General features: G+C 48.1%; 1 protein-coding gene across 2 annotated transcripts in view; it reads left to right on the top strand.

Moving 5' to 3' along the window:
• The window catches only part of LOC134911111 (cysteine-rich secretory protein 1-like), a 164,674-nt gene that overhangs the window by 139,921 nt on the left and 11,005 nt on the right, over nt 1-13,748 (top strand). Inside the window, exons 4-5 of one of the 2 annotated variants that reach the window (XM_063919482.1) lie at nt 11,708-11,817; nt 12,466-12,551. The exons of the other annotated variant lie outside the window; for it this stretch is intronic. Of the exons in view, the coding sequence (XP_063775552.1) occupies nt 11,708-11,817; nt 12,466-12,551 (196 nt within the window). The remainder of the gene's footprint in view (nt 1-11,707; nt 11,818-12,465; nt 12,552-13,748) is intronic. 2 annotated transcript variants of the gene reach the window in all.

Genomic DNA, 13,748 nt, shown 5'->3' with positions numbered 1-13,748 from the left:
ACACCCCCTGTCCCACAGCCTAAACCTAACCTACCTCCCTTAGTGCCTAAACCTAACTTCCCCCTGGTGATGATGCCGAACCCTAACCCCCCCTCGCCGTAGCCTAACCCTAACCTGCCACACCCCGCAGCCTAAACCTAACCCCCCCGCTGTCAGCTAAACCTAACCTGCCTCCCTTAGTGCCTAAACCTAACTTCCCCCTGTCACGATCCGGGTATCTGGACGCCATTACCTGCCGTTCAGGTGTCTTCTGAGACTGGCCAAGCGTTCCAAGTCCGGATCTCATCTGTGTCAACCCTCTGTGCATCCCTCCTGTCGTTCTGAGACACTACCACAGCGGCGCCATGTTTGAATCCAACATGGCGTCTCCCGTCCTCCGCGGCCTCCGCCGCCGTTCCTGTGATATTGCTGCAGGTTCTCAGAGTGGTTTGTTATGCCTGCCGCGGCCTCCGCTGTCCTCTACGTGTCTCAGCATATAACTGTCATCTGGCGTCTCCTGTCCTCCGCGGCTGGCGCCGCCATTATCACTATGTTTGCACAGTTCATTTCAAACCAGTTTTCCCTCCAGGTTCCAGCATGGGCGCAGCCATGTTGGATTTGATCACATGCTCCAATTCCTCCAATCCACCATCTCTGGAATCTGCATAATTGCCTAGCCAATGCCTGCATAGCAGCAGGTATAAGTATCCTGTGTCTAGGCCAGATAGATGTCAGTGCTTTGAATGTCATACCTTGTTCCAGTCTCTCTCTCCTGTGGCTTGTTTCTCCAGGTTCCAGTTCCTGTCTCCAGCATCCACAAAGAAACCCGCACCTGCTTTTCATCCTGCGGTGCAGCCTGACTCTTCAGTCCTCTGTGGCTGTCCAGTTTCCAGCTATCTACTACCTGCTTCCAGCTTCTACAAAACACCGGTGCTGATCCAGCGGATCCTATCTTACCAGCATTATCCATTACCACCGGTAATCATCTATCAGCTATTCTGTTTCTATGCTCACTAGCATCTCACATCATCCACTCTGTATTTCATCACCTGGCTGGTTCCATCCAGAATCCACTCCGTGACTTTAGTACCTGGCTGGTTCCATCCAGCTGATACAGATCAGCTGATCGGGTTACAACAGCAACTCACCATCAGAGATCTTGTTATGCAGGGGTATAAATAGAACTACAATTTCCCTCTTAACACACCTTGAAAAAGACCTTCTGGTCGAAACGCGTTGGTGTGAGGGACAGACAACACCTGTAGACCTTCCAGACTACCATTTTCTAAGGTGAGGTAATCCGGATCTATTTCACCTTTTTTGAATGGTTATTAACATCTTCTGGTCGGCCTATTAGAGTTTTTTTCTGCCCCATTGCTGATACTTTTATTGTTTGAATTCAATAAAACTCCTTTTTATTAAACTTCCATTTTTCGATATATATTTCCATTATACCGAGATTGGGAGCCGATAGTGGAGTTCCACTTCCTGGGAAGAAAGTGGAAAAAGAAACCACTACGGGCTAGACAACATCATAGAAGATTGTAAGTGGGGTACGCCTGCCCATCTACATCTTTTTATTTTATCTGTTGGAGTATGAATTACAGTTAAAGATACCCTTATGGGTATATTGAATACACTTTGAGTGTGAGTACGGTACGCGAGTCCATCTCTCCGGTCGATAGTGTGATTGACTGAATATACTCTACCGTGGGGTATCCACTAATTAGGATATTTTTTCTCCCCGGTATTTCTCATGTTGGGACACCACATGACGAGGATTTGAGAGAACACGACCAATTCCAGTCAGGAGAAATCCTTCCCAGAAAGAAACCTTTATGTGTGTGAACCCCACCGTTCAGACGTGAGTACGGTATGAACCATCTTGTCGAACCAGATCACTCAGAGAATCACTCAAATCCAGGAACTGCTACACAATATTGTTCTTTCCTTGTTTTTGAGGGACATTCGGAATTAAGAAAGGAAAAATTGGAAGGAAAGATAGAAGAAGAGAGGAACATTGGTCCATAACCTTCTGATCAACATCATAGACTGACATATTCACTTTTATAAGCTGTGCGCAGTTTGATAGTCCCCATTTTTTTAGTTAATGTTCAGGATATATGGTGTTGAGTGACACCAGGGTTCTACAAAACTGCAGCCGCGGTGAGCGCAGTGGTCCACTATCCTTGTATTTCTTGTATACCTCAGTTGTGACAGTAAGCACTGACCATATGAATCCAGCCGGGGACCAGGATCAAGCGGCTAGACCTATGCAAGAACTGGCAGCCAGACTCGAACATCAGGAGGTTGCACAAGGTCACATCATCCGCTGTCTCCAGGATCTCTTTACTCGGCTGGATGGGATTCAGACGACCCTCCGTGGACCTGGCACGTCTGGTGCGTCCAGCACAGTGACTCCAGTTGTAACCCCACCCACCTTACCCATTTCCATACCACGTCTTCATCTTCCAACGCCAGCAAAATTTGACGGATCTCCAAGGTTCTGCAGGGGATTTCTCAACCAATGCGAAATCCATTTTGAGCTTCAACCTGGCAACTTCCCCAGTGACCGTACCAAAGTTGCTTATATTATTTCTCTTCTCAGTGGCCCAGCCCTTGATTGGGCATCACCGTTATGGGAGAAGTCTGATCCCCTGCTGTCCTCCTATACTGACTTTGTGGCATCATTCAGGCGCATCTTCGACAAGCCAGGCCGGGTATCATCTGCTTCATCTGAGATTCTCCGTCTACGCCAGGGAACACGTACTGTGGGACAGTATCTTATACAGTTCAAAATCCTGGCATCTGAACTGGCCTGGAACGACGAGGCCCTGTATGCTGCATTCTGGCATGGCTTGTCAGAACGCATTAAAGATGAGTTAGCTACCAGAGACTTGCCTTCTAAGTTGGATGAGCTAATTTCACAATGCACGAAGGTTGATCTACGGTTCAGAGAGAGCAACCGAGTGAGGAAGATCATCCTCCTCCTCGTCAACCATCATCATCCAAGGATGAGCCTATGCAAATTGGTCATTCCCGTCTATCTCCCGCTGAGCGCCGAAGATGTCTCTCCGAGTCTCTCTGTCTCTACTGTGCAGCTCCGTCGCACACTATCAATGCCTGTCCCAAACGTCCAGGAAACTCCAGATCCTAGCTCGCCAAGGAGAGGACCGGCTAGGAGTAATGATCTCCTCTCCATCTCCTCATGATTGTAACCTTCCAGTGTCGCTCCAAATTGCTCAACGTTACAGGAACGTCATTGCCCTCCTTGATTCCGGAGCAGCTGGGAATTTCATAACCGAAGCTTATGTTAAACGGTGGTCCCTACCCACCGAGAGACTGTCCTCGTCCATCTCTTTGACTGCCGTGGATGGCAGCAAGATTTTTGACGCAGTAATTTCCTTAAGGACTCTTCCAGTTCGTCTGAGAGTGGGAGTTCTTCATTCTGAGTATTTTTCTTTTCTAGTGATTCCAAGAGCCACACATCCAGTGGTTTTAGGCCTTCCATGGCTCCATCTCCACAACCCATCGATTGACTGGACGACTACGCAAATACTGGCATGGGGTCCCTCCTGTGCTGAGACTTGTTTAGCCAAAGTTCTTCCTGTTTGTTCTTCCTTCCCCAGGTCATCTGATGGTCCACCTCCTCCATATCAAGACTTCACGGACGTGTTCAGTAAAGCCTCGGCTGATATCCTTCCTCCTCATAGAGAATGGGACTGCCCAATCGACCTCATTCCAGGGAAGGTTCCACCACGAGGTCGAACTTATCCGTTGTCTCTGCCTGAGACACACTCCATGGAAGAGTACATCAAAGAGAACCTGGTGAAGGGTTTCATCCGACCATCTTCTTCTCCAGCCGGCGCAGGCTTCTTCTTCGTTAAGAAGAAAGACGGTGTTCTGCGTCCGTGCATCGACTACAGAGGTCTGAACGACATTACCGCCAAGAACCGATACCCTTTACCCCTGATTACAGAGCTCTTCGATAGAGTTAGTGGTGCAACCATTTTTACAAAGCTGGACTTGAGGGGTGCTTACAATCTCATCCGGATCCGTGAGGGTGACGAGTGGAAGACCGCCTTTAACACCCGTGACGGACATTATGAGTACCTCGTCATGCCCTTCAGATTGAGTAACGCTCCAGCAGTCTTCCAGCACTTCGTGAATGAGATCTTCAGGGACATCTTATACCTGTTATGAGCCACGGCTGTGGCTCATTCCTGTTTTGCATTTTTGTTATGTATTTTATGTTATACTTCTGTTTATGTTCCCCCTGGGTGTCATGGGGTGCTCGGAGCTAACCCTTAAGGAGGGGATACTGTTATGAACCACAGGTAGTGGTTCATTCCTATTTTATGTTTATAAAGTTGTCTTGCATGCCAGGATTTACCGTTGCTCTGTTTTAGAATACTCTTGTCTGCTGCCGCTGGTGAGTCTGCGTAATTGCAGCTTGTTCCCATGTGTTCAGCCTCACCTGGCTGCTAATTGCATCTTGTCAGTTTGGACTCATGCAACAGGACAGCTGCATGGGATTATTAATTAGGCCTCTCTGTTATATGCTGGCTCACTGCAGTTCGCAGATGCTGGTGATATTTCTTGGTTTGCAGTCTGCTTGAAGTCTGAGCTGGTTTCTGTCAGTCCCTGTGTTGATTCCTGTGTCAGTCCCTGTGTCGATTCCTGTGTCTGATTCCGTGTCCTGCTGTGACGTTTTCCTGCCCTGAGGTTCAGTGGTTTTGCCTGTCCCTGGTCAAGTCTTCTGGCTTCCTGGTGTCCACCGGTCTGTCGTTTGGGATTCTGCTTGTCCTCCAGTTCTGAGAGTCGGTGTCGGCAGCATTAGAAGTTCCTGTCCGTTTGCCAGTATTCGTACCGGTTCCGTGAGTAGCGGCTCTGCTGCGTCCGTTGGCCTAGGCCGCTGTATTCCATTATTGTTTCTGTCCCTGGTGTTTTGCAGAGGGTTCTGCTTATGCTGTCACCGCCGGTACACAAAGGTATTGTGTCGGCGTGTGATCAGCATTTCCTTTGTTGTTCTTTTCCTTTGGCGGTTTCTCCGCACATAATTTAGGTTTTTAGTTAGCTCGTAGCCCCTGGCATGTTTGCTTAGAGGGCCTCTTGATATCATCCTGTCTCGGATTTCCCTTTGTCTCTCACTAAGACCGGGGGGCATCGGAGTTGGGCAGACATAATCCGCCCTTCAAACGCGGCTGCCAAGGGCTCAAGAAACCATAGTCTCGCAAGGGATTTCTGACAGCACGGGTGAGACAACAGAGTTAGGGCGCCAGGGGCTATTCCCTTTCCATTCCCCTTTCCCAGCGTTACGTCCTGGTGCTCTGGACTCACTTCATGAACATCTCCCTTGTTCTGAGCACCAGGAACCTAACATTATCACCAGCCATACCACAAAAAGAAATAAAACTTTTTTTTTTCTTTTTTGTCCCAGTCCGGTGTTTAGAGAGAATCCAGTCCGGTGTTTAGAGAGAATCCAGTCCGGTGTTTAGAGAGAATCCAGTCCGGTGTAAACAGTTTTTAGTCTTGCCTTGTCTAGTCTTGCCTTGTCTAGTCTTGCCTTGTCTAGTCTTGCCTTGTCTAGTCTTAAATCCTCCTATGTCTACTATGCAAGCCCTGCAGGCATCTCTCGCAGCCCTGAACTCTGCATTCAGTACTTTGAGACCAGAGCGACTAGAAGTGTTGCAGCAATCCCTAAAGCAACTGCAAAACCTTCTGACTAAAATCTTGCTCATCTTGCCAGAAGTCGTTGAGAGTACATCTATCTCTAAAGAGACTCTAGTTCACAGTATGGTGACAAGAGAACCCTCTGGTTTATTTGAAGAGAAAAGGTTTAAAAGTTTTCTGCGGCCCAGGCTCTCAGAAGAGGAGCGTCTGCGTCGCAGAAACTTAAACTTATGCCTATATTGTGGGGGTTTAGGCCACTATCTGCAGACCTGTGAGTTGCGCAAGCCAAAGTGTGGTGACGAGTCTTGCCCTCTGGCCAAGTTGAGTCAGGATACAAGACCTACTCCTGTCTCTACTGTGGCAGAGGTACTTGTCACACAACCCACACTAAAAAGCTCTCTGTCCTATAATTGGGGTCCTTGGGCAAGGGAGCCCCATTATAGAGTCAGGAATCAAAAGAGAATGTTTCTCTCCTCTCTTGAGGTTCCTGTTGAAGCAGAGTTGCAAATTCCTGGAGTGGTGCCCGTAGCCCAGGGTCCTGGAGTGGTGCCCGTAGCCCAGGGTCCTGGAGTGGTGCCCGTAGCCCAGGGTCTTGGTGCGGTGCCCGTAGCCCAGAGTGCTGGTGCGGTACCCGATGCCCAGAGTGCTGGTGCGGTACCCGATGCCCAGAGTGCTGGTGCGGTACCCGATGCCCAGAGTGCTGGTGCGGTACCCGATGCCCAGAGTGCTGGTGCGGTACCCGATGCCCAGAGTGCTGGTGCGGTACCCGATGCCCAGAGTGCTGGTGCGGTACCCGATGCTTAGATTGCTGGTGCGGTACCCGATGCCCAGAGTGCTGGTGCGGTACCCGATGCCCAGAGTGCTGGTGCAGTACCCGATGCCCAGAGTGCTGGTGCGGTACCCGATGCCCAAGCTTATAGAGGGACATCAAATATTGTAGTTCAGGTGTCCATACCAGAAGGGGTCTCAGAAGCTGTTACCCCAGGTAGGGACTTGAAGAGCGCAACCCCAGAAAGGGTATCTAAAATCATAGTTCTTGAAGGGAACTCGAGAAGCAAAATCCCAGAAGGGATCTTTGAAGTAATATCCCCAAGTGGGGTCTCGAGAGACGCAGCCCCAAAGAAGGGTCTAGAAGTCGCTTTCCCAGGAAAGAACTTAAGAAGCATAGCATTAGTGGAGGATCTGAACGTTATTGCTTCAGCAAAAGTCCCGGAAGTCATAGTCCCGGGAGAACGTTCGATAATTATCGACTCAGAGAGGGAGGCCGATGGCCCGATCCCAGTCAGGGAGGCCAACGGCCCGGTCCCAGTAAAAGAATCCGAGGTGCTGACCCCAGCGGGGTTCCCGGAGGCCACTGCCCCAGCGGGGTTCCCGGAGGCCACTGCCCCAGCGGGTTCCCGGAGGCCACTGCCCCAGCGGGTTCCCGGAGGCCACTGCCCCAGCGGGGTTCCCGGAGGCCACCGCCCCAGCGGGGTTCCCGGAGGCCACTGCCCCAGCGGGGTTCAGAAAGTCACTGCCCCGGGTGAGGTTCAGAAAGTCACTGCCCCGGGTGAGGTTCAGAAAGTCACTGCCCCGGGTGGGGTTCAGAAAGTCACTGCCCCGGGTGGTGTTCAGAAAGTCACTGCCCCGGGTGGGGTTCAGAAAGTCACTGCCCCGGGTGGGGTTCAGAAAGTCACTGCCCCAGGTGGAGTTCAGAAAGACTCAGCCTCGAGGAAGGTCTATAATGACCTGGTCACAGTGAAGCACTCCAGCCAGTCAGCACAAAAATCACAGCCTATTACCATAGCTGCTGGATGTGCTTTCCTGTCTTCACCCCACAGGAATTCTCCTCCTAAAGTTTCACTATCTGGGGGAATGGAACCAATCTATGGTCTGTTTTCAGATTCTGAAACTGATGAGATTTCTTATGTGCCTGGGCATTCTAGTAGGAAAGAGAAGAATCGTCTGACTGCTCGACCTATATTTTTTGAAGATTATTTTGAGCCAGAGATGTCTTCCTTTCCTGGTGTCTTCAAGCAGGCACAGGGGAAAAGGTTGAAGAAGAAGAGAAAGAAATATTGCTGACTCTTGCCTATGGATGGATAGTATACTTGAATGTAAGCTCTCACGAGTAGGGCCCTCTTCCCTCATGTGCTTATCCTTTTCTTACTTTAATAATTCTCAACTGCCCATATCACGCAGCTTTGTGGCCACCTGGAACTTATCTCTGCCATTTACTGGTGTAGTTATTCTTAGTTACCCTGTACTTGTCCTATATTGTCTTCAACTGTAAGTCACTGTTTTGATTATGTGCATATGTACTCTGTAATTGGGCGCTGCGGAACCCTTGTGGCGCCATATAAATAAACGATAATAATAATAATAATAATGACACAGAGGTAGGTAGAGCAGTGGACTACTGTACCGTACTGATATAATACTGGTGGTCACTGTTTAGCAAACGTCTGCACTGTCCTCCTACTATATACTAGAGATGAGCGGGTTCGGTTTCTCTGAAACCGAACCCGCACGAACTTCATGTTTTTTTCACGGGTCCGAGCAGACTCGGATCCTCCCGCCTTGCTCGGTTAACCCGAGCGCGCCCGAACGTCATCATGACGCTGTCGGATTCTCGCGAGACTCGGATTCTATATAAGGAGCCGCGCGTCGCCGCCATTTTCACACGTGCATTGAGATTGATAGGGAGAGGACGTGGCTGGCGTCCTCTCCATTAGAAATTAGATTAGAAGAGAGAGAGAGATTGTGCAGAGTCAGACAGAGTTTACCACAGTGACCAGTGCAGTTGTTGTTAGTTAACTTTTATTTATTTTAATATAATATATCCGTTCTCTGCTATATCCGTTCTCTGCCTGAAAAAAAACGATACACAGCAGCAGCCAGTCACACAGTGTGACTCAGTCTGTGTGCACTCAGCTCAGCCCAGTGTGCTGCACATCAATGTATAAAAGGCAAAGCTTATAATAATTGTGGGGGAGACTGGGGAGCACTGCAGGTTGTTATAGCAGGAGCCCCCAGGAGTACATAATATTATATTAATTTAAAATTAAACAGTGCACACTTTTTCTGCAGGAGTGCCACTGCCAGTGTGACTAGTGGTGACCAGTGCCTGACCACCAGTATAGTAGTATATTGTTGTATGTATTGTATACTATCTCTTTATCAACCAGTCTATATTAGCAGCAGACACAGTACAGTGCGGTAGTTCACGGCTGTGGCTACCTCTGTGTCGGCAGTCGGAACTCGGCAGGCAGTCCGTCCATCCATAATTGTATTACAATATATACCACCTAACCGTGGTATTTTTTTTTCTTTCTTTATACCGTCATAGTGTCATACTAGTTGTTACGAGTATACTACTATCTCTTTATCAACCAGTGTACAGTGCGGTAGTTCACGGCTGTGGCTACCTCTGTGTCGGCAGTCGGCAGGCAGTCCGTCCATCCATAATTGTATTATTATTATAATATATACCACCTAACCGTGGTTTTTTTTCCATTCTTTATACCGTCGTCATAGTGTCATACTAGTTGTTACGAGTATACTACTATCTCTTTATCAACCAGTGTACAGTGCGGTAGTTCACGGCTGTGGCTACCTCTGTGTCGGCAGTCGGCAGGCAGTCCGTCCATCCATAATTGTATTATTATTATAATATATACCACCTAACCGTGTTTTTTTTTTCATTCTTTATACCGTCGTCATAGTGTCATACTAGTTGTTACGAGTATACTACTATCTCTTTATCAACCAGTGTACAGTGCGGTAGTTCACGGCTGTGGCTACCTCTGTGTCGGCAGTCGGCAGGCAGTCCGTCCATCCATAATTGTATTATTATTATAATATATACCACCTAACCGTGGTTTTTTTTCCATTCTTTATACCGTCGTCATAGTGTCATACTAGTTGTTACGAGTATACTACTATCTCTTTATCAACCAGTGTACAGTGCGGTAGTTCACGGCTGTGGCTACCTCTGTGTCGGCAGTCGGCAGGCAGTCCGTCCATCCATAATTGTATTATTATTATAATATATACCACCTAACCGTGGTTTTTTTTTCATTCTTTATACCGTCGTCATAGTGTCATACTAGTTGTTACGAGTATACTACTATCTCTTTATCAACCAGTGTACAGTGCGGTAGTTCACGGCTGTGGCTACCTCTGTGTCGGAACTCGGCAGGCAGTCCGTCCATCCATAATTGTATTATTATTATAATATATACCACCTAACCGTGGTTTTTTTATTGCGCCTCATTGCGCCTCTTTTTTTCTTTGCGTCATGTGCTGTTTGGGGAGGGTTTTTTGGAAGGGCCATCCTGCGTGACACTGCAGTGCCACTCCTAGATGGGCCCGGTGTTTGTGTCGGCCACTAGGGTCGCTAATCTTACTCACACAGTCAGCTACCTCATTGCGCCTCTTTTTTTCTTTGCGTCATGTGCTGTTTGGGGAGGGTTTTTTGGAAGGGCCATCCTGCGTGACACTGCAGTGCCACTCCTAGATGGGCCCGGTGTTTGTGTCGGCCACTAGGGTCGCTAATCTTACTCACACAGCTACCTCATTGCGCCTCTTTTTTTCTTTGCGTCATGTGCTGTTTGGGGAGGGTTTTTTGGAAGGGACATCCTGCGTGACACTGCAGTGCCACTCCTAGATGGGCCCGGTGTTTGTGTCGGCCACTAGGGTCGCTTATCTTACTCACACAGCGACCTCGGTGCAAATTTTAGGACTAAAAATAATATTGTGGAGGTGTGATGTGTTCAGAATAGGCTGAAAATGAGTGTAAATTATGTTTTTTGAGGTTAATAATACTTTGGGATCAAAATTACCCCCAAATTCTATGATTTAAGCTGTTTTTTAGGGTTTTTTGAAAAAAACACCCGAATCCAAAACACACCCGAATCCGACAAAAATAATTCGGTGAGGTTTTGCCAAAACGCGTTCGAACCCAAAACACGGCCGCGGAACCGAACCCAAAACCAAAACACAAAACCCGAAAAATTTCAGGCGCTCATCTCTACTATATACTACAATGCGGCACAGATAAGGAGCGTTTTTCAGGCAAAGTATAATACTGGTGGTCACTGGTCAGCTAAACTCTGCACTGTCCTCCTACTATATAATACTGGTGGTCCCCAGGCCCCACAATAAAGCAGTGTGAGCACAGATATTTGCAGCAGACTGAGCACAGATATTTGCAGCACACTGAGCACAGATATTTGCAGCACACTGAGCACAGATATTTGCAGCACACTGAGCACAGATATTTGCAGCACACCGAGCACAGATATTTGCAGCACACTGAGCACAGATATTTTCAGCACACTGAGCACAGATATTTGCAGCACACTGAGCACAGATATTTGCAGCACAGTGACTGAGCACAGATATTTGCAGCACACTGAGCACAGATATTTGCAGCACACTGAACACAACTGAGAGAACGCTGCACATCCTCTCCCTATCATCTCCAATGCATGAGTGAAAATGGCGGAGACGCGCGGCTCCTTATATAGAATCCATATGGAAAAAATAGTATGCACTATCAAGGGAGCCCTGGAATCTTATTGGATTTTAATATATTTAATTTCATTATATACTATTTATAATTATATAGAAACCGAATCTCACAAGAATCCGACAGCGGGATGGTGACGTTCGGGCGCGCTCGGGTTACCCGAGCAAGGCGGGAGGATCCGAGTCTGCCTCGGACCCGTGTAAAATGGGTGAAGATCGGGGGGGTTCGGATTCCGAGGAACCGAACCCGCTCATCACTACTGTATAGTAGTATAATGTGGACAAAAAAACATAGGTGGTCATTCCGAGTTGTTTGCTCTGTATTTTTTTCTCGCAATAGAGCGATTAGTCGCTAATGCGCATGCGCAATGTCCGCAGTGCAACTGCGCCAAGTAAATTTGCTATGCAGTTAGGTATTTTACTCACGGCATTACGAGGTATTTTCTTCTTTCTGGTGATCATAATGTGATTGATAGGAAGTGGGTGTTTCTGGGCGGAAACTGACCGTTTTATGGGTGTGTGTGAAAAAACTCTACCGTTTCAGGGAAAAACGCGGGAGTGTCTGGAGAAATGGAGGAGTGTCTGGGCGAACACTGGGTGTGTTTGTGACGTCAAACCAGGAACGACAAGCCATGAACTGATCGCAGATGCCGAGTAAGTCTGGAGCTACTCAGAAACTGCTAAGAAGTGTGTATTCGCAATTCTGCTAATCTTTCGTTCGCAATTTTGATAAGATTCACTCCCAGAAGGCGGCTTAGCGTGTGCAAAGCTGCTAAAAGCTGCTTGCGAGCGAACAACTCGGAATGAGGGCCATAAGTGTTCTTGGCCAGGTCAGCAATGATTTTTCCTCAAAGCCTGAGATGTTCGAGGATGTATTAGAAAAGGTAAAACATTGAGCAAACGTTGCATTTACAAACGGCTGTGCCCTTCTGGTGTCTGCGGAAATGAGGTCACATCACACCTAAATCCTTCCACAGAGAGGCGAGCACAACCGCCCAGGAAAATATTCCCTTATCCCCATTTGTGCAAGAAATTACATACGGTACATTCTCCTGGTAGAATCTGCCCATGATTGACTACCAAGCATGATTAATATGTTGTCCCATCTCTATTAATAGACTCTAAATTATGCAAAATACGGTGAAACCTGTCGAGGGCGCAGCCCAAAGTTCACACCTATCAGAACTATCTGCTTCACTTACCTCCACGCCCCGTCATCTCAGGATAGAAAATGTCTGTTATCCATTGAATGACATGATCAGTTTGATTTATGTAACTCTGTTTTCTTTGTGACTTTTTCAGGGGAGATATCACCTCGTCCCCCTATCCCTACAAAAGTGGAACTCCATTCGGAGACTGTCCAAATGATTGTGACAACGGCTTATGCAGTACGTATTTGGCATTAAAATAATACATGAAATGGTCCTATAAGCCTTATGTGGGTGCTCCCGGGCCCGAGCACCCACGGACAACAAGGAGCACCCACACAGCCACTGCCCCAGTAAAGCTAGCCGCCGCAGCCCCCACAGTAGATTGAGACACGCTGGGGCCTGCGGAAGTGCTTCCGTACCATAGCAGTGTAAAAAAAAAAAAATGACTTCTGCCGAGGAGGAGAAAGATGCTAAAGGTCATATTTGACCTCTAGCGCTTGTCTCCTCAGCAGCGGGCATTTTAAGAAGGTGTTTCTTTACACTATGGCATGGTAAGAAAGCGCTTCTGCAGCCCCCAGCGCGTCTCAATCTACTGCTGGGTCTGCGGGGGCTAGCAGTAAACTTACCGGGGCAACACGCAGGAAACCCCTGGCAACACACAGGAAACCCCTGGCAACACACAGGAGACCTCTGGCAACACGCAGGAAACCCCTGGAAATGCACAGGTGATGCCTGGCAACGCACATGAAACACCTGGCAATGCACATGAAATGCCTGGCAACGTGCAGGAGACCCCTGGCAACACACATGAAACCCCTGCCAAAAAACAGCAAAACTGCGCACTCGTATGCACCACAATGCGCACGCACGAAGTACGGGTACAAACAGCATTGTTGCTGTGCAATGCTTCTAGCGACGAATCCATTGGCACAGCCGATCTCAAGGAGATTGACAGGAAGAGGGCATTTATGGATGTTAACTGACCGTTTTCTGGGAGTGGTAGGGAATACGCAGGCGTGACCAGGCGTTTGCAGGGCGTGTATCTGACGTCAATTGCGGGACCTCCGTCGCTGAAATCATTGCACAGGATAAGTAACTACAGGGCTGGTCTTGTTTTGCACAAAATGTTTTTGTACCGCTCGGCTGCACATGCGTTCGCACACTTGCAAAGCAAAAATACACTCCCTCATGGGCGGCGACAATGCGTTTGCACGGCTGCTAAAAGTAGCTAGCGAGCAATGAACTTGGAATGAGGGCCAATAAGTGTTATGGTGTGTAGCATAATGTGTAATAGACATTACGGTGTGGCATATTGTGTAATGGGCATTACGGTGTGTGGCATATTTTGTAATGGGCATTACGGTGTGTGGCATATTGTGTAATAGGCATTATGGTGTGTTGCATAATGTGTCATGGGCCATAGGTGTGTTGCAT

This window comes from Pseudophryne corroboree, chromosome 4, assembly GCF_028390025.1.
Source record: "Pseudophryne corroboree isolate aPseCor3 chromosome 4, aPseCor3.hap2, whole genome shotgun sequence".
NCBI classification, from domain to species: domain Eukaryota; kingdom Metazoa; phylum Chordata; class Amphibia; order Anura; family Myobatrachidae; genus Pseudophryne; species Pseudophryne corroboree.
Note: the sequence above shows the minus strand (reverse complement) of the source record. Positions and strands in the feature narration are given on the sequence as shown.